General features: G+C 33.9%; 1 protein-coding gene and 1 pseudogene across 3 annotated transcripts; one reads left to right on the forward strand and one right to left on the reverse strand.

The window, feature by feature from the left end:
* Positions 1–696: 696 nt before the first annotated feature.
* LOC143910389 (putative citrate synthase 2, mitochondrial pseudogene) lies at positions 697–6,250 on the forward strand (annotated as a pseudogene). 2 transcript variants are annotated; one of them, XR_013260477.1, is made up of 3 exons: positions 697–932; positions 3,819–5,464; positions 5,847–6,250. The product of XR_013260477.1 is annotated as a putative citrate synthase 2, mitochondrial pseudogene, transcript variant X2 (transcript). The 2 variants fall into 2 exon arrangements; XR_013260476.1 differs by lacking the exon at positions 697–932 and adding an exon at positions 1,723–2,076.
* A 6,455-nt stretch (positions 6,251–12,705) lies between these two features.
* Positions 12,706–21,154, reverse strand: CaMKI (Calcium/calmodulin-dependent protein kinase I). The gene is made up of 2 exons (XM_077429120.1): positions 20,235–21,154; positions 12,706–14,068 (listed from the first exon to the last, which is right to left on the reverse strand). The coding sequence occupies exons 1-2, from the start codon at positions 21,152–21,154 to the stop codon at positions 13,855–13,857; spliced, it is 1,134 nt and encodes a 377-aa protein (XP_077285246.1). The 3' UTR covers positions 12,706–13,854.
* Between the last annotated feature and the right edge of the window lie 2,987 nt (positions 21,155–24,141).

A 24,141-nucleotide genomic window follows, 5' to 3' on the forward strand; every position in this document is an offset into this window, starting at 1 on the left:
CTTCATCCAGCAGTGGAGTGCGAATGGCTGTAAATGATGATGATGATGATATACGTTTTGGCAGTGGTTTACCTGCGACGTACATACATATGTATATCGAATCGAAACGACTATTATATAATAGTATGGCGAGCATTATGTCAGACAGACGGAACAGCGATATTATACATATATGATGATATTAAGAATGATAAAATACTTCCATCATGGATATTTTATATTTACTACATGCTAAACATTTCGCAAAATATAGTATTTTTATTTACATAAAAAACAATTTAAAATTGCATATATTAATAACTTATGTAAATATATCAAATCTATGAATATTATATATAATTCTATACAACTTCACTAGCATGAAAATAATTAGCTTCCATAAAATCCATTTTTTTATCTCTTGGGTCAATCTCAATTGATCTTATGGACACGTTTGATATACTTACATACATATGTGTATATACGCACATAAATACATACATACACCGTAGGTCAAGCGTCAAATTGTAACATGCAATGCCATTGACACTATTTCCGACCAACTCACTAATGATTTAATATATCAAGTATTGTTTTTTTTTATGTATTAAAAATTAAATTTTTATTTATACACATATTTTATTTATATATAAAAAGTATATTTACACATAAAAAGTTACATTTCTCTGTGTATATACACCTACAGTACCGTCAGAATTTATAAAATAGACTTATTATAATAATATAGGTTGGAATTCGAAACGAAACTAGCTAGCTGTCGCGACAGTAGTTTTAGCAAGTGATCAAATTAAAATTGGAAAAGTAGAACTCCTAAAAGAAGTGGGTCCTAAAGCCAAGGTGAAACCGGTCATTCGGGTTGAGACGCTGCCCAGGTGTAACACACTACCTACACCTACACTCTCGAACTACTATAGAACCATACTTTCGAACAAGTAAATACTTTACTATACCTTTTTTCGTATTATTTTAATATAGAACAGGAACTATATCGTTACAGTTAAAAATTCAATAAATCCATCCGTTATTTTTTTCATTATATATATTCATAAACCTACTTTGATTGGCAAGTACATACATACATATATCATTCAAATTGACAGGTTATCGACCAAATCTGTGTCTGCAGTTGTTCAGTGTAATAAATATCATAAAGGTCACATATTTTTTGAACTTTATAGATATTATGTATATTCTAAGACGTGTAGTGTGAATGCTTACCTACACACGCACTATCTCTGTTGTCACCTTTTCATTTTTAAATCACAAAATTTAAATTCTATCACAACATAAATGGTATTATATATAACTTTGTTTAGTCTTTTCATATCATAAATTTCGTATTGAATTAATTTAAAAGCTATTACAATGGACGTAACACGATATTAAACTAAATTGCATTAAATTAACAGCCAACAAATCATAAATTTTATATAATAAACCCTTCTTCTTCTTGACTACAGTTTTTTAACTGATTTAATTAATAATCCATATCCTGATTGATTGATGTTCTGCTACATTTAGACGTACATATATTATTTTATATTTAAATAGTAGCATTAATTTGCATAATTATTCAATCATTACAAACCATTATATAACAACGAAATGAATTATCCAAATTACCATCGAATAAATTACTTTTAGTAGACTAGCACAGAATTTTTGATATGCATGGATGTGATGTGATGTATGTATCTATCATGTGTGTAAAAAAAAAACTGCAACGTTTCATATTTGCACAATCGTATGATTGCAAAACGTGCGATGCAGCGAAACGAGCGATAAACGATTTTGTCATTTGAAAACGTTTCCATTATACGAGTCGACAATTGTTAGCATTATCAGTGCAACGGGTCAGAGTTGGCAGTGACTCCACAGTTGTGAGGTCACCAATTGGTTCGATTCGGGGGATTACACGTATCTTCAGGAAGTTCACGATCACTCGCATACTGACCATCGACGGGGGCGCAGTCTTCACCGCTCACTCAGACCCGAACTTGACTCCAATCACGCTAATCGTGCTGACTCAACCGGACGGATCTTTGAACTCTGAATATATTCCGTATTCATTGAGCGGTTAGTAACAGGCGCGAAGCTGCGACTATAAAAGTTAACGTGGGACCCAATCATGTCCATCAGACGGCTGTGTTCAAATTTGGAGGTCACTGTTTGAAGCAATTGAATTTAAATCGCACCCTCTTAAATTTTACATCAGGGCTGCCATATTTTTGGGATTACATAGTTGAAAATCTCTTGCGAACCTCTTTGACTTTTCTCTACCTATAAATATATACTTTTTTTTATCATCTTTTGTTAAAACCATCTTTTGTTATCTGTGAATACAGTTATTTATAACACTGATGTATTCTTTGGTTACTGTTATTTACATATATTTGAATTCGTCAAATCTGGTTTTTGTTAAAGAGGAGTAAAATTTCACATATAGACGCAGATCCGACTGATCCAACCCACACTAGAAACATTTTAACGGCGATAAATATTTTTATTAAAGTACAAAAGCAAACCGATAACATTTTGTTATAGTATAGCCGTAGCAAAAGTAAACTGTTGCCTACTGTTATTATTTTTTTTGTAATTTTGCTTAGATTAGATCTTTTTTTTTTTGAAAAAAACGAGGAATTAAAATATATGACTTTAAATTTATGTTATATTTGAATTATAAACATGAGGAAACAATATAGGAAATGAATTGATCAAATTTTTAACTTCGAATTTGATTCAATAACAAATTACTCTGTACATATCTAATTCCGTTGATTGTTTAAAACTGATAATGTTTCCGATTTTGAAATGCTTTTTATTATTATTAAATTATGTTCACAATGCATCTTATATTTATAGCTATAATTATATTTATATATTAATATGTAGCTACTGATCTACTGATCATTTTCTATTTTACAATTTTATTTTATTTTTGTTAGTAATTATAGTATTATATTATTCTTATGTTAATGTACAGCTTAATAGAAAAAAGAGCTCAAAAACCTATTTACAATTCTTATAAATGCCCATAATACATCTCATACATAATATTAACTAAAGACTCTCTAAAGTCGGCGATCTAAAGCAGATTGTGTTTAGGTAATCTGTGTTTATACCTGAAGAATATAGTCATTTTTTGTAATCACCAAGACTCTTCACAAGTGTGTTAGTATGGTTATTAGTGATTCTGTTATATAATCTACTGGATAGTTTGTTAGTAATGTGACTAACGGAATGTTATTCTGACTTTTCAATAATTCTTATCAATTCCTATACAAATCATTTTTTTCCCTATTTTTATATATATCAGTAATCGCTATTTACTTTTTCTATTACATTGACAGCCCTAATCGTAAACAGAACGTTTTATTTTAGATGTCAAAGTCAAACATAGGCATCCCCAGTAATTCAGCTATGATTATAATATCATAAACTATACCATAAATGTGTCCAGTTATGATGAGATTTGTATGAGCTGAATAAAAATAGAAATTCATTGTGTGAAACGTTTGAGGAGGTGCTCTCATTGAATGATATGCATTATTAAATATTTAAATTCCAGTTTGATTCCCGTTCATTCGAGTAACAAATGGAAGCTATCACTTAAGTACACCAACAAGTTTTTTTTCATTCTATGTACAATAAATACCGGTTTAGACCCATCCTAGAGTCAGTAATATAAAACGACAGAAAGCAGATACTGTTACAGTCTATAACTCATGAAATATAATATGATATTTCCTAGCAACGTAATTAAATTTTGATGATATATACATGTAGTACATATACTTACAAGCTTTTATTTTTTCTAGATATTTTCTGAACACTTTCACAACACATTGACTAAAATTTCAAGATTGTGAAAAATGGCACTATTCAGTTTACGTATGCAGTGTATGAAACGCACAAGTACATTATCTTATAAAAGTGTCACCGCAGCACCAATTTGTAATCGCTTTTTACATTTGGAACCAACAAACTTCAAAGCCATTCCACAAGAGAAAATAACTACAGATCAAGATGGTGAATTGAATCTTAAAAATGTTTTGCATGAAAAAATTCCCATAGAACAAGAGAGAGTGAAAACTCTACGAGAAGAACATGGCAGCACCAAACTTGGCGATGTCACCGTTGATATGATGTATGGAGGTATGCGAGGAATAAAAGGATTAGTTTGGGACACATCTATTCTAGACCCAGACGAGGGCATTCGTTTTCGAGGATTGTCCATTCCAGAGTGTCAAAAATTACTTCCGAAAGCACCTGGGGGTTCACAACCTCTTCCCGAAGGATTATTTTGGTTGCTGATGACAAATGATATTCCGACAGAAGCTCAAACTAAATCATTGTCTAAAGAATGGGCCAATAGAGCTGAATTGCCATCGCATGTTATTACACTTCTTAACAATATGCCACAAAGTGTCCATCCGATGTCGCAATTTTCCAGCGCAATCACAGCTTTAAGTAGTGAAAGTAAATTTGCAAAAGCGTATTCTGATGGAGTGCATAAGTCTAAGTATTGGGAGTATGCTTATGACGATACAATGGATCTGATTGCAAAATTGCCAATAATAGCAGCAACTATTTACAGAAACGTTTTCAGAGACGGTAAAGGAATTGGAGCTATTGACAGTGAAAAAGATTGGTCTGCCAATTTCACTCAAATGCTTGGCTTTGATAATCCCAATTTCACCGAATTGATGAGATTATATTTAACCATTCATAGTGATCATGAAGGTGGAAACGTTTCAGCACACACTGTCCACTTGGTAGGCTCAGCTTTGAGTGATCCATATCTATCTTTTTCGGCGGGTATGAACGGGCTTGCCGGTCCACTTCACGGTTTGGCCAATCAAGAAGTCTTAGTGTGGTTAATGAAACTACGCAAACAGGTCGGAGAAGACGCAACTGAAGAACAGCTTCGAGATTTCATATGGAAAACATTGAAATCAGGTCAAGTAGTTCCGGGATATGGACACGCCGTACTTAGAAAAACCGACCCGAGATATACTTGCCAGCGTGAATTCGCCGAAAAGTATCTACCCGAAGATAAATTATACCAGCTCGTATCCAAATTGTACAAAATAGTTCCACCTATTTTGACAGAATTAGGTAAAGTCAAAAATCCGTGGCCCAACGTCGATGCACATTCTGGTGTTTTATTACAACATTACGGCTTAACAGAAATGAATTATTACACTGTTCTTTTTGGCGTCTCAAGAGCTCTCGGTGTGCTCGCCCAGTTGGTGTGGTCAAGAGCACTCGGATTTCCCATCGAAAGACCAAAGTCATTGTCGACTGACGCTCTAATGAAAATCTTAAAAACTTGATTCAAACAAATCTTAAAAACTGCAATTATATATTTAAAAATGTTTTTATAATATTTAAAGTTTGTCAAACGTATTTAATTTGAAGGATCTCGCGTTTCTGTGGAAATAGATCTCGTAATATATTATATGTATTATTTATTTAATAGTTTTGGACCATTGTGGCATTACAGGAAGAACCTAATGCGCCACAATGGCCTACATTTGAAAAATATATAAAAACATGATATAAAAACAAGTAAACTGTAAATAAAGGAAAAAAGCAAAAGCAGAAAACATGGTAAAATAAAATTACAAAAAAAGTAACAAAAGGAAAATAATACATCATTCAGAGAGAAAAAAAAAATAACAAAAGTGTAAAAATTAAAAATAAAATCCATAAATCCCATTCTTTGTTTACACTGATCAAAATTAAAATAGTATATAAAAATGTACAAAAGAGAAAGAAAAAATAAAATAAAATAAAACAAAATATGAATAAAAAATAAAATCACAGCGAGGCCCAAATGGAAGATATTATACACCGGTTGAAAAAATATACTATAAATGCCTTTTTTTAATTTAACGTCTTACATATATACAAATTTACATCAAAAAAAAGGCCACAATTTTTCAACATTATATATATACATATGTACATACTGTAATATATCACATATTATATATTTCCAAATCAAAATACTTTTCAACACTGAATAATAACTGTATAACTGACATAAGACCGGACAGTTCAAACTCCTGCTAACTTGAATTTGACTTGAATAAAGTATCATAACTACAGTGAACATTATATTATAAAGCAATATTACAAAATAATTATCAAAATCATGTAAATTTAAGGAAATAAAACCAGTTATTATTTATTGTAATCATACAAAATCCACTGTAAAAACTATAATAAAATATACACATACATATTTGGTTTTTATATATCAAGGTTAATGTGATGTGCTGCTAAAATTCAATTAACCGGCTCACACCTTAGTGAACATTCTTCCACGAAAAGTATTTTTTCAAGTTCAAATTTATATTTTTTACTGGTTTACATCGGAATTTCTGAATTTATAACCATAGCAGAATTTCCCGATGGAAATCCCTAACTGCTGATTATTTTAGATTGTGAGCATTACATTTTAACAACAATGAAGAGGATGAAACTAATTTTGGAAAAATGCATTCATTGATAGACTTCTTTTGTTTATTTTATATTGTTGCAAGATATATTAGAGAGTCTAAACACACTTTTACAAAACTCGAAATCCTCGGCGGTAGTTATCTGGGATTTGTTTGGATTAGCTACAATTTTTATACCTGCTTTCTATTGAAATTCTTAATAATTCTTGTTGGAAATGTTGGCGAAATTTTCAGCATGGCGGGCTTTCAACAGAAAAGACGTCAGCACTCAAAGGGTTAATTATAATATTGAAATTAGACATTTTTCTACACATTATTTATAGTTTCTGTACTTAAGAAACCAGCTCTACAAACTGAAATTATTTTAGGAACCGGTTCTATCAAGCTGGTGCGAACCTATAGTAGCCCATCACTGGTTGTGGATTGCGGAGAATAGCATTTTGGGTAAAAGTCATATTCAGATTGTATGTACATACATATGTAGGTGATTTTGGGATAAAAAGTAAAATAATCATAGTATGTTACATTAACAATTTATTTTATTAAGTATACTTTCAAAGAGAAACATAGCATGTTGTAAATAAATCAATATTTAAAAAATCTAACAAACATTTAAACTATAACAACAAAAAACATAGGTATAATTATAATCCTCTAAAATACAAAGGATATCAAAATTGAAAAACAAAGACATCAACAAATGCGTGGTTCGGTAAGTGAAAAGATATATATAACATAATATATAATCAAAAATGTGTTAAAAAGAATCAGTGGAGGGATTTAAGGAACGTAACCCTCGTCAAAATGGTGAAATTCTGCTGTACAATTTTCAAATTTATATCCAAATACCTAACATGACTTAACGATAAACCAGCAAATTAATTATTTTGAGAATAAAAAAATATATTTATAGTCAGTAGTCTATTTTCATTTTAAATTATATTTAAGAATAATCAGTTCATATACATCATATCATGAATTGCAAGAAGTAGATCATTATCTGATAGAAAAGACATCATCAGTATGCTTAAACTTGTAACGTTTAGTGCTAATACAATATAATCAATGCTACAACGGCTTCAAATTGGCATAATTTAATTACTTTAATTGGAATCATTTCAGTTTAAGCTGACTCCAACGAACCAAAACCAAACGACAACGTACAAATGTAAACACCGATTTCAACACGGAGTTTTTAAGCAGTGATAAAAATCAATAATGCGAATTTTATACCGCATATACATATATAAAATATACCTCGTACGATATAATGGCTCTCGACGTTTTACCACTCACTTCAAAGACATCGATCATGGACGAGGAAGGAAAGGGCGCACAAGCATAGTCCAAGCCCAACGGAATGTAGCGTGGAATCTTCTGGTACAACGTCAAGAAACCATACATGTTCATAAATCATTACCTCATCAGCGCCCGAACGAAACGAAAAAAAATATATATATATGAATGAGTGATTTAACAATTTATGAACATTTCATTGAAAATTATTTCCTATTCTTAATCTCTTACACACCTACGGAACATTATTCTGTCATACATATTCACCATATTGATAAATTCTAAAATTCAAAGAACATATAAAACTTATCGTCTATGCATATTATATTATACAATACACATACATACATACATATTCTTTTTTTTTTTGTTTTTTCAACAATCACAGAAAATTCTTTATTCAAAATGATACGAGTGCTTGGAAAATGCGTATAAATTGAGAAGTAACAGCTTATCGCAATTCCAAAAAACAGTTGTCAATGTTAATAAAATGCTACGAATGTCAACAATTTAAAATACAACTGGTCGAATATATAATCGATAACATCTCAGATTAAAATGGTTTCAATATAGGCACATTACTGCTAAACATTCAATGTAACAGCATAACTTTATATTCTTCGATAAACAAGTCAAAACACATTTAACCGAGTAGATTACGAGTGCCAAAATGTTTCATAAAGGTGAATAATAAATCAATTCAATAGATGAAATTTGTTTCGTGACGATTCCATGTATATCTCGTCTATATATCAACAGTTAAATATGTTTCAAGAAATGTTTTAACACGGTAACAAAACAAAATATACATATACTATTCATATTTGATAAAAAATAGCTATTTTTTATATAAAACTTAAATTATGACACGCCAAATGCTAAGTGTAGTTTTCAAATATAGTATTTTAAATAAATGTAAATGTCATAAACATTAAATTGAGAAATAAAAGCAACGAAAAAACTACATATGTATTAAAATTCTGAATTATTTCATATATTTTTACTTTATCTATGTACGTAGTTTTTTTTATATTATTAACAATCAACAAACACAATACATACACACAATATTGAATATAATATAAAAAGTCAGTAGATATAAAATTTTGGATAGATTTTTTTGAAGAAGAAGAGGAATTATTCTTAAAGTATACATATATGGCAACAATGAAAGATAAAATAAATTAGATCCAGAGTAACAGGTTTTTATTTTAATAAAAGAAGGTTGTGGCTATTTGCAGGTACTATATCTGCAAATAGCCAATAATTCGCAGATATAGTACCTGCAAATAGCCAATAATTTGCTAGTACCTGCAAATAGCCACAACCACAAAATAATTGTAAGTACAGCATTTTTTAATTTTATACAGCCGCATTTATGTATGTATATACGTAAGTAGTAGATTTTTATTTGCATTCCTATTGTAATTTTAAAAGCAAGAATTTCAAACGGGGAACAATCAGTTGAGTTAAATAATAAATAGATCATACGTATAGAATAAATATGATTTTTTTTTTGCTTGTCAATTATTCAATACATACATATATGCAACCATTCAAAATATTGATAATAATTTTCGTATTAAAAAAATCCGAATTTTACTATATGATTTCTATTTAATCTCTTGGAAAAAATCATATAAAAAGTTATATTGGTTGCGAAAATAATCTTGATTAACAAAATGATTTTCACATATACATATATGTAGGACGATATCATTTACCATTGGCAATTATTTGAATTAATATTTCTCAATATATAATAATATTAAGTAAAACCTTACCTATTATTTAAAATGGAAACTATAAAAAAACATTGTCATATGAATGCAAATAAAATGTTTCAAAAGAAAAATTACGTATAGTAAGACAGATCAATGTTTTGATAAATTTAAAAAATCGAAAATAAATATAAATATAACTTCGAGATCATAAATTGCAGAATGCCTTTTTTGACGTGCCTATACTAGCAATTGTAGACATTTTTTTTAAAACCTTACATGAATTTCCGTTTTGCTCCGAATATATTATATATGTATTAGTGATATACAAATAAGATATGCAAATAACCGAATTGCAGATAAGTTTGCTATATATTGTAAGTAAATATCGGCACTTTTATCACAAAAAAGTTCAGCTTACACATTAATATACATATTTACAAAATATGAATACGAGATATGCTATAAGCATCACAAAAATGCAATTGTATTTTTTGAAATTCAAACCTACACATCTTCCTAGCTTTTTTCACTCGAAACAATATGGCCGTTGCAATGCAAGACTTGTACAAAAACAATATTCTCAAAACACGGTATGATTAATGGACGTATTGGCACATGACTTAACCCAGGATCAATTTACAATTAATCTATAACCTTTCTCCCCCACTAACTTTGGGTCGACCAATCCATTCGACAAAGTAACGGAAACTCTATTACAAAAATATTGTCAAAACGAAAAAAAAAAAAACGAGGAATATCCTTTTTACTATACACCAATATATAGCATTGTTAATTTTCGAATATATTGAATAAATACCTAAAACACGGATCGTACAACCGGTAGGCACCCATTTATCGATGTTAATGTATTTTTTAATTTCAATTATTAGAAAACATTCAATTTGTAAACGAAACACATTCGCCAAATTGGAAATTTACAAAAGCAATTTTGATTTTCAAATATTAAATCCTACAATAGGTATAAGCAACCACGAACCAGTTATTAGTTATAATATAAAAGACTTACTCATACTAATATTTATTTTTCCATTAAGACAATGGTTCTCAGCTCATCATGGACCACCGATTAAAATATAATTCTTTTATATACAATAGACATTTTCCTTTAAAACATTAAATTAATAGTTTATTTATTGATTACATTGCAAAAACTAGATTGTCCTGGTTTGTCTAATACTCTAATACACACACACACATATATGCAAGTGAGTGAGGCAAAGCTGGCTTCGGACTTTACATATAATTTTGTAATAAACACATATTTCACGTACATAAAATACGAATTGTATATCCTAATAGAGTGCATAATAATAAGTAAACATTGTCATGGACCAACAGTGTTTCATGAACAACGATTTGAGAACCACCGTACAAGATATTATATTGTGTAACGTAAGTACATATTCAAACAACATCATTAAGACCATAATAAAGAATTTATAGAAGGTGAAATTTGGAAAGGGCTTAATTTCTATGAATATAATAATATATATTCAACTTTCTATAAATATAACTTTTATTGAATAGTAGACCGGTTTGTATAAATACCAATAATTACTAGAAATAGGAGACAAAGTGTATGGAAAACTGTGCTTGTACAAACAATAAGCAGTCTGAATAGGAATCGAATCAAATTACAATGCGAGTTGATTGAAGCGTACTCTTATTAAAAATGTTTACTTGAGAGATCCAATTTGGAATGGATAATATATACATATATGCGTATGCAATTTTCTGACGTTATAATAACATATGTATATTTAAATCTTAATCAAAAACAATAATTGTTTTGTCAACTGAATGATTTTATCCGAAATGAATGTAGAATAATAATCAATAGGTATGTTTCATTTCCATTTCCAAAACAATGCAACTGTTATCTAGACATGAATTCTGATAGTATCAGAAAAACTATGACAATTGTGCGCGCATATTAAAAAGTGAGTATTTTCAATTACTTAACGATACGTTTTTGTATTAATATATATATTGTAAACTCATCAATACATAACGAAATTAATTACAAATATGCATATCAAAGCAAAGGTGTAATAATAAACAGCAAAAAAAGAAATTTTTAATCATATTTAAATACATACGAATATGTATGGCTAGCAGAAAAAAAAAAAGAAAAAATATTTCATTTGTTTCCGACTCAATTTTATTTTGTTAAAAAAAGCAATTGTCAATTTAAATAGTTCCAATGTAAATAGACTCTCATTTGGCAAAAAATAAAATAAAATAAGAATGCTTACTATATATCAGGTACCTTTCAACATCAAATAATTTATTAAATTCATATTTAAAAAGCGAATGTACGAGTTTAAATATTTACACAAAACAGCGCAACGAATTGGAATTGTCAACTCGGCACAGGAATTCAAAATATTGATGGAAATTATCCACATAGATGATCATCAGCTATGACATAACGTATACAATTCATCGCCGACTGATTAACATGTATCGGAATTAATGAACAATAAGATAAAAACATGCATAGCTGAGTTAAAGTCTTAAAACAATATGTATGTAGGGCAATGATTATAAAAAAATATACATATCTAATATGAAATTCAATTTACATATTTTCAACGATTTGAATCTACATTGTTGAAAAGATAACAAGTTTCAATCTATAACAATTCTATATACTTTACTTTTGTGATAAAAAAAATTTAATCCAATAATGAATTTACATTTATCAATATAAGTCTTTTTTGAATTTAATGAGATTTAAACAAAAATCATAAAAAAACTATTCCAATATATAAATATGTATATTAATATGATAAAAATAGTCATTTTCAATTTCAGTCACTTCAGAGGTTTCACTGTATGTATTTGAATTATCAAAAGTATTGTGAAGAACAACATTAATATTATCTAACATTTTATTTATTCCGAATGTGTATTAACACTTCGGAAGTGATAACATTATTATGAGTTTCTACATTATTTATTATGCATCAACTCCAATGTTTACATTTCAAGTGAGAATGAAAAAATAAATAAAAAATCAAGTGTAATTCATATTAAATATTATATAATAGAATTACTCTTTTGCAAACAAACAATTTCAAGGCTAATTTATTATGATATCAAGTGTAGTAAAATTCATTTTTTGTACATCAATAAGACTACTAATATTGAAAATTTACAATATATTTCAATTTCTTGTTTACATTATATTTTTTGTATAACCACTTTAAATATTATCACGTGTATTTATTAAAATCTAAGATAAAATTTTATACTCAACGGAGGATGCACAATGCACAATGCACATGCACTCCGTTACACAATTAATGTAGTGTTTCAAAAAAACGAAAATAATCAAATTTAAAATAAAAACACCGTAAGATTGTACCTTCTCAATCCATTCAAAAGCATTGTACAATCACAGCGAGACACAAGTTTAAAACATTTGTCAACACAAGCTCGAAAAACCCTCTCCGTTAAAAAAATATTTTTAATTTAGATAGTAAGTTAAATCTTAGAAGTCTTTACTTAAAATTTACGTGCCATACATATATTTCACCTTTGGAAATATTGTTTAAATTAAAAACAACTAACACATCAATAATCATACAAAAACACATGTATCATATATTATATATACATTCTCATAAAAACGTTAAAACTTTATGATTCCTTTCCGCAACCAAATTCGAGATAAATATTTCATCTATCAGATAGCTTCCGTATTGAACTTTAGCTCCAACTACGCAATAAGCTAAAGCCCGTTATACTAATTTAAAACACTTAACAGACACCTTCAGATAATAGAAGAAGCCTTAATTGAAATGAATAATGCATAGAATGGACACAAGTTTAAAAGCTATCAACGTCAAATTACATAGTTTCGAGAACTGGTGATTTTAATATTAGTAATCCAATTCCTTTATTTCAATGTGTGAAATTTTTATTTATAAACAAAAACACTGTTCTATTGAATATGGTTGAGCTTCTGCTATATAAAAAAAAATCTTATTTTTTTAATATAACCAATGAAATGAACTTGAAATGTATATACATATATACTTCATATAAATGTACATATGTACAAATAGCTCGGCTTACAATGCAAAAAAAAATCATAAATAAAATAATAAAATAAACTTCTACCATGCCTCTAAAATTTGATATAAAAAGTAATAAAAAAAAAAAAGAACAAAAGTAAATATTTAACAGTAAAATATTTAAACAAATATCATTAAAATTATGATCAAATTCAACAGTCATGTAAAAGTAACTATGAGTTTATAACCCTCCAAAGAATAGACAATCAAATAGCAAATTTATTATTCTTGTGTTAATGTCATGGGGAATTTTCAGTTGAAACATTACTGCGGTCCTCTGGGCGCCGTTGTTTGACGAGAGGAACTTCCACCGCTGCTGAGGGCCATGCGTTGCATTTGTCTTATTACGGTAGTCGCATGATACGCCTGTTTCCACCTCGACTTAGCGAAATTCTTCTTTAACTGCTCCGACACGGTGCCGTGAATATTTTTGTTCCTAGCGGCGTTTCCAGATATCCACGGATGACCCAACGCCTGCCTGATAAACAAATATACATATTATTATTTTCAAATTCGCTCAATCTAGGGCAAATAAGTTAACATCATCATATATATATATAATATCGGTATTATGTGTGTCTGTCCGTCTAAGACAGTGGTTCTTAACCTTGTTGGAGATACTGAACCCCACCAGTTTCATATGCGCATTCACCGAACCCTTCTTAATTGGAAAAATAAAATATGATTTTTTTCAAATTCAAAACATACGTATATATTTTACTGGTGCACAAAATGAACATCACCGTGTTCAAAGAACTAAACCATTATAACATGATTTTCACACAAAAACAAAAACATAATAATGAATATTTACTGCATATCAGAGTGTGACTTCTGCTGTTGCCTATCAGAGACCAGTTCAGAAACCTTGGCAATTGCCAAGGTTTCTGAAGCCTGTTCCTTTTCTTCGTTTTTATGTCCAGCATCCTCGAAAAGGATTGCTCGCAAAGATATGTTGTAACAAACGGTATGAAAATCTCCAGAGCTTTCTTAGCAATAACAGGGTACGTTACCATTTGTTGACACCAAAACGTTGAGAGCGTTATTATTCTGAAGAGTTGCTGTTGAACCTGGCTCTGGTGAATTTCCTTCGAACCCCTGAGACTGACTCACCGAACCCCTGGGGTTCGATCGAACCTAGGTTAAGAACCACTGGTCTAAGATAACGCTCACCGTACTATAATAGTCGTAAACCACTGCCAAAACGTATCATGTCATCATATATCTTTGATCGGTGACCGTCACCGTAGCGAAAGTCGAAATATCGAAAATGTTCGTTTACCATGCATACATATAGCCAGCAGCATAGCTCGGTTGTTAAGCTTCTGCTTAGCGTGGTGAGGTGTCGGATTCGATCCCAGGGGCGGGCCTCGAGTGAAAATGAATTTTTCAGAGTATGCTGCTGGTTAGACCTGGATTTGTGACTCCAGGTCGATCGTTTCCTATCAGAGTTTGCCAATTTTTCTGATATCATTGTTGAAACGGTTCCCGATTAAAAATTGGCTAAAAACCTTCCTACCTACTATGTCACCACTATTTGAGTATGATTAATGTACAATAAAATTGATATACAATTCATAGATGTCACGTTAATTTGCGAGTTTACAGTGTCTCGTAATTCAACAACTTGTGTAATAAAAATGCTGCATGGTTTGTAATCGGCCAGGAAGGCGCATTGGGGTTTACCTGTAAGGCCTTCCTGGTATATATGTAAGAAATAAATTAATGAATATCATATATATAATATAGCTATTCTGTATGTGTGTCTGTCTGTCTGAGATAACGCTCGCCGTGCCTTAATGGTCGTTTCGATTTGACATACATATGAAAGTCAAAGCCAAAACATATACGAAAATATATAATAATAACGAAAGAAAAAAACTTGTATATACATATCCTCTAGGCAAATAGACAGTGTTAAGTCTCTAAGCGTTTACCGCCATAATTAATTTTTCAATTAGTGTTTTATATTGTTTATATGTAGGTAGATTTTACCATTTTTTTTCATATTAAACAATTAGATATGAATATTAAATATTCGACCACATGCGGATCGAACACCGACATATTACTTTTATTTAATAACTTAATATGCCAACACCCATGCGACGATATTTCATCGGGTATAACACTAGTATATTATAAACATCCTACATAATTTACAGAATGGTATCTGAAGCTGACCCCTAAATTTCAATGAATAAATGAAACAACTTAATCTAATTTATTTAGATTTTTTTCATAAAAACGGAACTGCATTTATTTTTCTCCATTATGCCATACGAATTGACCCTGAGCGACACCTGTGGTATTAAACTTGTATGTACATATTTAAATTTATAGATCAATAAATTTGAAATCATATTCAAATAGTGATGACATTGAGCGAAAACACACAGAGTGGTACGTGTTTTTTTTTTTAGATACTTTTAACCCTTTGCCCGCGTCACCAAATTTAGCGAACATGCCCTGTACGCGGCTGCTTTTTTGAGGATTTTGTTATCGCGTTTTCGACTATAAATATAGGTTGTAATATTTTATAAATTATTTTAGCCTATATTGAATTTTTTTTGACTACTGCCATCTATTGAATTTGGTAAAGTATACATTTAGTAATATTTTCAACCAAGTTATAAAATTTTAACACAATAGACTATAATCTATGCGTGTCTCACGCGCTGAGGGCATGTTCGCTAGGACATGTATAGTAGTCGTACGCGGTGGAAAGGTTAAACATGGGAAAAAACGGAGTACCCCTATCAAATATAAATGGTACACAGTCCCAAAAATCACCTCCTGGAGTGTTTTCAGTGATATTTTATCATTTTATTTATCCTTGCTCGACAGTGATCGATAACGATGAATCCCATATTTAAATAAATGTAGGAGAAACTTGTCGGTTGCATACGGATATGCATACACAACTTAGGGATCCCAAATATTCGAATATCGAATAGTAGCTTTAAATTATTTATTTGTAGTTTTAAAAGGTTCACGATATTATTAAAATTTTAAGAGAATCATTATCCGGGACATCAAAGTGTGCTGTAGATTAAAATAAAAACATAAGATCGTATAAAAAGTATTCGAATATTCGGATTTGGGATCCCTAAATTACAAGTGCAACCTCCCAAACATATGCAATCTGCACGTGCAACTACACCCGAATTCGGTTTGGGGAACACCCACTGTTTACAAGCCAGGGACGTGACGTCCCATACCACTCAGTGTGTTTTCGCCCATAGTGGATAAGATGGTTTTGCAAATTTGATGAGGAACCGTTTCAACAATGAAATCAGATAAATTGGCACACTCCGATCGACTTCACAAATATATAAAAGTTTGACCAGCACCACGGCAGAAATACTCCGAATAAATTAATTTAAATTTAAGTCAACCAAAGGTAGTCCTTGAACCTGGGAGCCTCTCGGCGTTTAGCATTAACCTTTTGCCAGATATGTTAATTAACACATAAAGTATTATTTTAAACAATAAAATACATAATATATCTAATAGTTTTGGCTTAATTGTCTAATAATCATTCTTCATACAATTGAGACATATCGTCGCCATTGTTCAACAGACGTGACGTCACATAAACGAGGTTTCAGTATGGTTCCACAAAAAACTAATTTTAACTGGTATATATGAATTTTAAGCAAATTGAATAGATGGCATTCAACTCTCAGTAATATATTCAACCAATTTTGAACCTTAAAACAGTTGAAATAGGTGCATATAAGCCTCAAAATCCCGTGCAAAGTTCAGAAATTCTATGGAAGACAGCAGCGCTACAGACTTGTAGCCCAAAGCTTCCATAGAAGATGGCCGCGGGCAAACGGTTAAGGTAATCACCGAGCTATATGAATGGATCCCACTAGTTTCCATAATCGCACTTACAATTTGTAATCAATATAAAACATAATATATACGATTGAATGCATCGAATGGAACAATATTGCAAAAGCCATTCTCGTAATTATACAGGTGAGGAAATTGTTAGCATTTATTTCAATTGGAAAACTAATTGAAATAGATGTTTCGTATTCCACAGGTGACTCAATTTTGAATTCCAACGTTTCCAATATTATTTCAGCCGATGTTTCAATTGTAGATGAGTTTTTAATTACTCTCCAATTACATACATGTCTCGGTTTACTTATATGTATATACTAGGGGTTTTACCCGGCTTCGCTCGGTATTTGTAATATAAACCGATTAAACATGGCCAATCCAATAGTAAACATTTTATCAAATTTATTTGAATACATAGTTTTATTATATATGAATACTCATTTGTCACGATTTCTACGAACCGACAATAGTTAGATAGTTGCATACAAAGTCTCTTTCGAAATTATATATTAGATGTAAGTAAAATACAGAAAATAATTTTATACAATAATGTGGGATGTATCTATTATTGAACGGGACTGAATTTTTTTAGCTTCACAAAACTGTAAATGACCTTTTAGATATAAATATAAATCAATTGTTGATGACCTTACGGGCCGAGCCACATTTAGGTGACAGCGGGATTTATGTTAATTCAAAGTTTAAAATAAATATCTATTTTTAGACAAGAGTTCAATTCCATCTAAATAATGTGAAAACGGGTTTCCTAAAAAAAAAAATAATCATCTTTTACACCGGCAGATCAGTACAGAAATAGTTCATGAATCATTAAAGCGGAGCTTAAAAAACATTATTTTCATATTACATATTTTGTAATGTTAGTAGCAATAAAAAGTCTAGTACAAAGTGGAAACACTTCCATATCTTTTTGAATATGATTATCCCAATTATAAATTTTTCAATATACGGCTAAATATGTCTGCAAGTTTAGCCGAAAAACTAGCAACAAAGATCCAACTAGGCTATTTTCTCTGTCCCAAAATTGACAATGTGAAGCGTTCAGGTAGTAAGTATGGCTTCGATATTAGGTTTAACGTTATTAGATTTTTGGTTAACGTTGAATTAGTTTTAAAGATAAAATTTTACAAAATATACAAAATTTTTAATCATTTTCCACGAGTGCTAATCATTAAAATTTTAAATTATTGTCTGGTATTGAAATCGTGCTCTCAGGTCTGAAAAAACATTTTTAAATTTAATTTGATCAACTTTCCATTACAATTCCGTATAAGTGTATACGTTTACAAAATAATAGGAAAAAACATTTAAAAACAAATGACATTATTACTGATTCATTATGATAATGATTATTCATAACGATAATGATTACGAATTCTTATGATAATTATTTTAATCCACATTTGCCTTTAAATATTCAATATTTAAACATCTTTATTTGAACAAATTGAGGCTGTTCGGAAATATAATTATGTACTATGAAAGAAGAAAAGTTAAACGGATATAAAAAAAAAAAAAAGAATTACAAGCAGATTTCAAATGTAGGTTTGAAGATTTGAAAACTTTGAAATCTACATTTGCTTATTTTGTGAACCATTGTTTTATTTGTGATATTATTGATGATGGCTTTAAAATGTCTGAAATAATACTTGTTGAAAAAGCGACTGGGCCATTGGAGTTATTATAGATGATATCGGACATTGCAAATGCCGCTTAAATCTACTTCTATAATTGAATTTTGGAAACTTGTGTCTGAAAGAAAGCTGCTTGCTGTTTGTTTTATATTTTTGGTAAAAAATATAGCTGTGAATCTTTGTACTCCATAATGAAGTTCGTAAATATTGTTCACAGTTACATTGCTGCGAGCGGCTTGAACAAATTTTACTCCAAATTTCAAAGATCTTCATTAGACATAATTATATTTTTTATATATACGACCTATGTATGTAGAAAATGTTAATTAAATAAATTTTACGAAGTGATCGTCCCTTACAACAACTGGACAAAACAGTTGACATCTCCGGGCACACGGATTTTTTGTGGCAACATTTTTAGGGGCTGAGAGCAATTCTATGCATACTACTTCAATGTAGATAAAGTAATAATAACTGTAATAATAGCACGTGCACATATAGACTTTGTCGAACTAATACTACCACACAATTTCACAAGTAGAGCCTATTTCAAAGAGATCCTACTGCAACTGAGAAAAACAGCCGAAATCTCCGTATGCATGGAGTTTTTGTAGCAACATTTTTGGAAGCCGAGAGCGCTTCTACCCATTCTACTTCAATGCTGACTATACTTAGGATGGGGTGAATATCTTGAAACTTGAAATTCCATCTTTGAATTTATCAATATTGTGCATATATTAATATATGTATATATTCGACGAGTACATGTTTCTACGTGAAGTTATCCCTCGTATCGAATAGTGCGATATTTTGCTGCTATCTACAAAACAAATTCTTCACGGCTATTCACTGCGGTGTTAAAATCCATGAAATTTTCACTCCACATAATTTTTTCATACGAATAAACAACACCGATTCGAATCGTAAGCGATAAACACGTAATGTGTACATTATACATAATACCCTTTATAGAGACGTACTGCAACTGGTGGACCGTGACCCACTAAGTAAGTATTTTATGAGATAACCGATTGAATGAAACAACGTTGGTATGAAATGAAGTTTTGTACAGCTGGAAAGGAAACATTGAAATATGGTATTTTGTGAGATATTCAAAGTGTAGTGTATCGCACATACTTGCAAGTGTAGCGCTTTTCGACGTCGACGCACATCAAGTGGCGGATGAAGTCCTTGGCCGAGTCGCTGATCTCGTCCCAGTAGGGGGAGTCGAACTCGAAGTCGCCCTTGAGAATCTGAGCGAAGAGATTGGCGTCGTTCTCGTCGTAGAAGGGCGGGTAGCCGCAGAGCAGGATGTAGGAGATGACTCCTATGCTCCAGACGTCGACCGCCTTACCGTACGGCTTCTGGGCGAGGACCTCCGGGGCGACGTAGCCGGGGGTGCCGCAGGCCGTGGCCATGATGCCCGAGTCCTCCATCTTGGAGAGGCCAAAGTCGCTGATCATGATCTTGCTGTCCTCGTCGGGGCTGTAGTAGAGCAGGTTCTCGGGCTTGAGGTCGCGGTGCACCACGCCCTGCTCGTGCATGTAGTCGACGGCCTCGAGGACTTGCCGCATGAGGTGGGCCGCGTCCTTCTCCGTGTACGAGCCCTTCTCGACGATGCGGTCGAAGAGCTCGCCGCCCGTCACCAGCTCCATCACCAGGTACACCTTGAACTTGTCCTCGAACGTCTCCAGCAGCTGCACGATGTTGGGGTGGGAGAGCCAGGGTCCGGCGTCCGCGGCGTCGGGCCGCGCCTGGCGGGCCAGCTCGCTGAAGCGGCGCAGCACGCGGATCTCGTTCTCCAGCGAGTCCTCCTTGCCCTTGAGCGCCTTCTTGTCGATGATCTTCACGGCGAACATGGAGCCGGGGCGGTCGCGCGACTCCGCCAGCCGCACCTCGGAGAACGCGCCGGTGCCCAGCAGCTCCTTCAGCACGTACTTGTCTTCGATGGGGGCCAACGGTGCGCCCCCCAGCGCCCCCCCACCCGCGCCCCCGGCCGCCCCCGCGCCCTCCCGCCGCGACTTCTTGCCCGCCTCGCGCTTGCCGAACAGCGGCATGGCCCTGCAAAGCCCTACAATTCCACTGCCACTGCCACTGCTACTACACCACTGCAGGCTACGGCTACGGCTACAGCTTCGGCTACGCGCAACGTTCGTCGCCCGCCACCGAACGACGACTGAGCATCGAGCAATTGGGCAATTGAACAATTGACCAACCGAACGACGAGCAGCGCAGGACCGCCACTGCACTCGCACCGTCCCAACGCAAACTTGACATTTTACATTTATTTATTTATTTTATTTTTACATATATACCAGGAAGGCCTTACAGGAAAATCCCAATGCGCCTTCCTGGCCAATTACAAATTACAATTACAATTACAAATGCAGCATTTTTATTACAAGTCGTTGAATTACGAGACACTGAAAAACTCGCAAATTAACGAATTGTACATAAATTTTATTGTACTGTGGCGGCTCGCTTATACGACATGGTCGAGTTTGGTTGCCTTCCTGCGAGTGGGAACCAACTCGGCTGGGTTCGGAGAGCTACTACTCACTCTGTCTTCAGCTGTCATATAATAAACACGTGCATTAACATGCCAGTCGTCTCATTCGTCCATCCTCCATACTGGTGACCCCCGACATCGAGCCACGCAGCCTCGATCAATTTCAACATGCCGCTCATCCCTGCCTCGCCGAGCCAGGCGGAGAAGCTACCCGCCGCGCCCCCATCGCCATCAACACGCGTCGCGGCCCGCGGGTGACAATAAACGAGCAGACACGGCTACCTACCTACCTACCTACCCACCTACCTACCGACTGGAGTCCAGCCAACGTCGATGACAGGTGCTTAAAAAAATGGGGGAGCGAATGAGACGACGATCTTGACAGCTGGATGTGGAGTCATGCGCGATCCACTACACATAGAACGGTCATCCAGCACCACAAGATATACACCACCTCAGCACCATCATCATCATCATCATCAAGGCCCCGTCCGTCCCCACGAGCGTCGTCACGCCGAGACGGGCGGTAGCGCTACAACACCTCCACGAGCCACAACGACTCACAGTCCAGCTCGGAGTATCATCAACCACATCGATGCCCCTGCCGCCCCCGCCGCCCCACCAACCGACATCAGCCTCGGAAGAGCGGCGCCGCCGCAGCATCGCATCGCATCGGCGCGACCATCGGACCACCCACCGTCCTGCTCGCGACGTCACCGCCCTCGAATCTACCGACCATTCAGGGCGGTACACCTATGTACACAGCGGATGACCCACGTCAACAATTTTTTTCTCCCCACTCAATAATTTTTTTCTCCTTCTTTGTGTAACAATAATTTTTTTTCTATTGTAAAATTTGTTTCTTTGTAATTTTGGTATCGCTGATGCTGGGGGAGGGAGTGATGTGGCGGCTCGCTTATACGACATGGTCGAGTTTGGTTGCCTTCCTGCGAGTGGGAACCAACTCGGCTGGGTTCGGAGAGCTACTACTCACTCTGTCTTCAGCTGTCATATAATAAACACGTGCATTAACATGCCAGTCGTCTCATTCGTTCATCCTCCATAGTACATCAATCATACTTCAAATAGTGGTGACATAGTAGGTAGGAAGGATATTTAGCCAATTTTTTTTCCGGGAACTGTTTCAACAGTGAAATCAGAGAAAACATTGGCAAACTCTGATAGGAAACGATCAACCTGGAGTCAGAATTGCGTTTAAAGCTGCCATCCAGTTTATCTGTCGTTCAGTCTGTCTGGTGATTGTCGAGCGCTTGCACCAAACCCGTTTAATGTAGGTGTATTCGTATGTACAGCGAAGTTGGCAGGGGATTCGCTGGAACGAGCCAGGTCGAAATCCTGAAGCTCACTGGCATCTGGGGACGATGCTGGTGAGATCACGTTCTGGAAGATTCCAACGGGGTCGAGGTCTTCCTTTGTGTTATATGTTTGATACGTAGTTGCGTATCTGGAGCGAGTCGAATCGCCTTTATGGGTAAGCTGGACGAAGTATTTCGGCTACGGCTGACTTTCGTGTACGAGAACAGGACGCGATGATGGCATTTGTATAGATTAAGTTCGATGAGGGAAGTATGTGATATCATCGACCTAGTTTCGTATGGTACAAGTCGTGCTATATCCGTACACTCGATTCATACTTTTGTCTCGATTTTTGCCTTTTTAAACTTGCCAGAAAGATCCAACTCAATTTTAATAATTGCCAATCATCAATGCACAGCGAATTTTCATCTGCGCAACCCAATGAATATCTCGTCTTTCGTACATGCTTAAATTAAAACTGTCGTGAATTTCGTCGAGACGTCAAATACCGAAATGCAGCGCGTCGTTTGCAGCGGTTTGTAGCAAACCCCGTCATCTTCGTTAACAAAAACTCGGTACTTGAGCGCACACAGGATACATTTACGTACGAAGTCGCGCTATGGTTATAGCTAGAGCCCGGAATCTGAAGGGGCTGTTTATTGTTCAAATATTGTAAATGCATTGTTAAAGGTTTGCCGAACCTTTTTTACAAAGGATTTACAACAATGGAACAATAGGCGGCACGTTTCCGGCCCCTTCAGATTCCGACCTCTAGTTATAGCTAGTGAGCGGACCGGAAGCGTGCCGTTCATTGTTAATTGTTCGCGGTGCTTTGTTAAAGGTTCACCGAACCTTTTTTTCTACGTCCACACTATCGATATCTACACCCGATATTTACGAAATTTGCCATAGTCAGTTTCTAAATAGCAGCCACAGGTTGCAATATGGCAACTGAATATGGAAAATTTCGTAAATATCGGGTGTAGATATCGGTTGTGTGGACGTAGCCATTGATTCATCTGTAGGCGGGGTAGCGATGTGTTGACCGTATCCCGGCCTAACGAAACACTGTTGTGGCTCGGCATCCAGCTATGTTCAGAAGGTCTCTGGATGCGGCAGTGTGTTGCTGGCTCGTTGTTCGGCTATGTTCGGAAGGTCTCTGGATACGGCAGTGTGATGCTGGCTCGTCCGGCTGGTTGATCTTCCAAGTCCGCGTAG

Source organism: Arctopsyche grandis, chromosome 4 (assembly GCF_051622035.1).
Source record: "Arctopsyche grandis isolate Sample6627 chromosome 4, ASM5162203v2, whole genome shotgun sequence".
Lineage (NCBI taxonomy): Eukaryota > Metazoa > Arthropoda > Insecta > Trichoptera > Hydropsychidae > Arctopsyche > Arctopsyche grandis.

What these genes read in the sequence shown, in the direction of transcription:
- CaMKI (XM_077429120.1), bottom strand. Translation starts at nt 21,154, where the DNA reads ATGCCGCTGTTCGGCAAGCGCGAGGCGGGCAAGAAGTCGCGGCGGGAG. An exon ending in GAAAAGCGCTACACTTGCAA is followed by an intron (nt 14,069 to 20,234) that starts GTATGTGCGATA and finishes TTTGTTTATCAG; the next exon opens with GCAGGCGTTGGGTCATCCGT.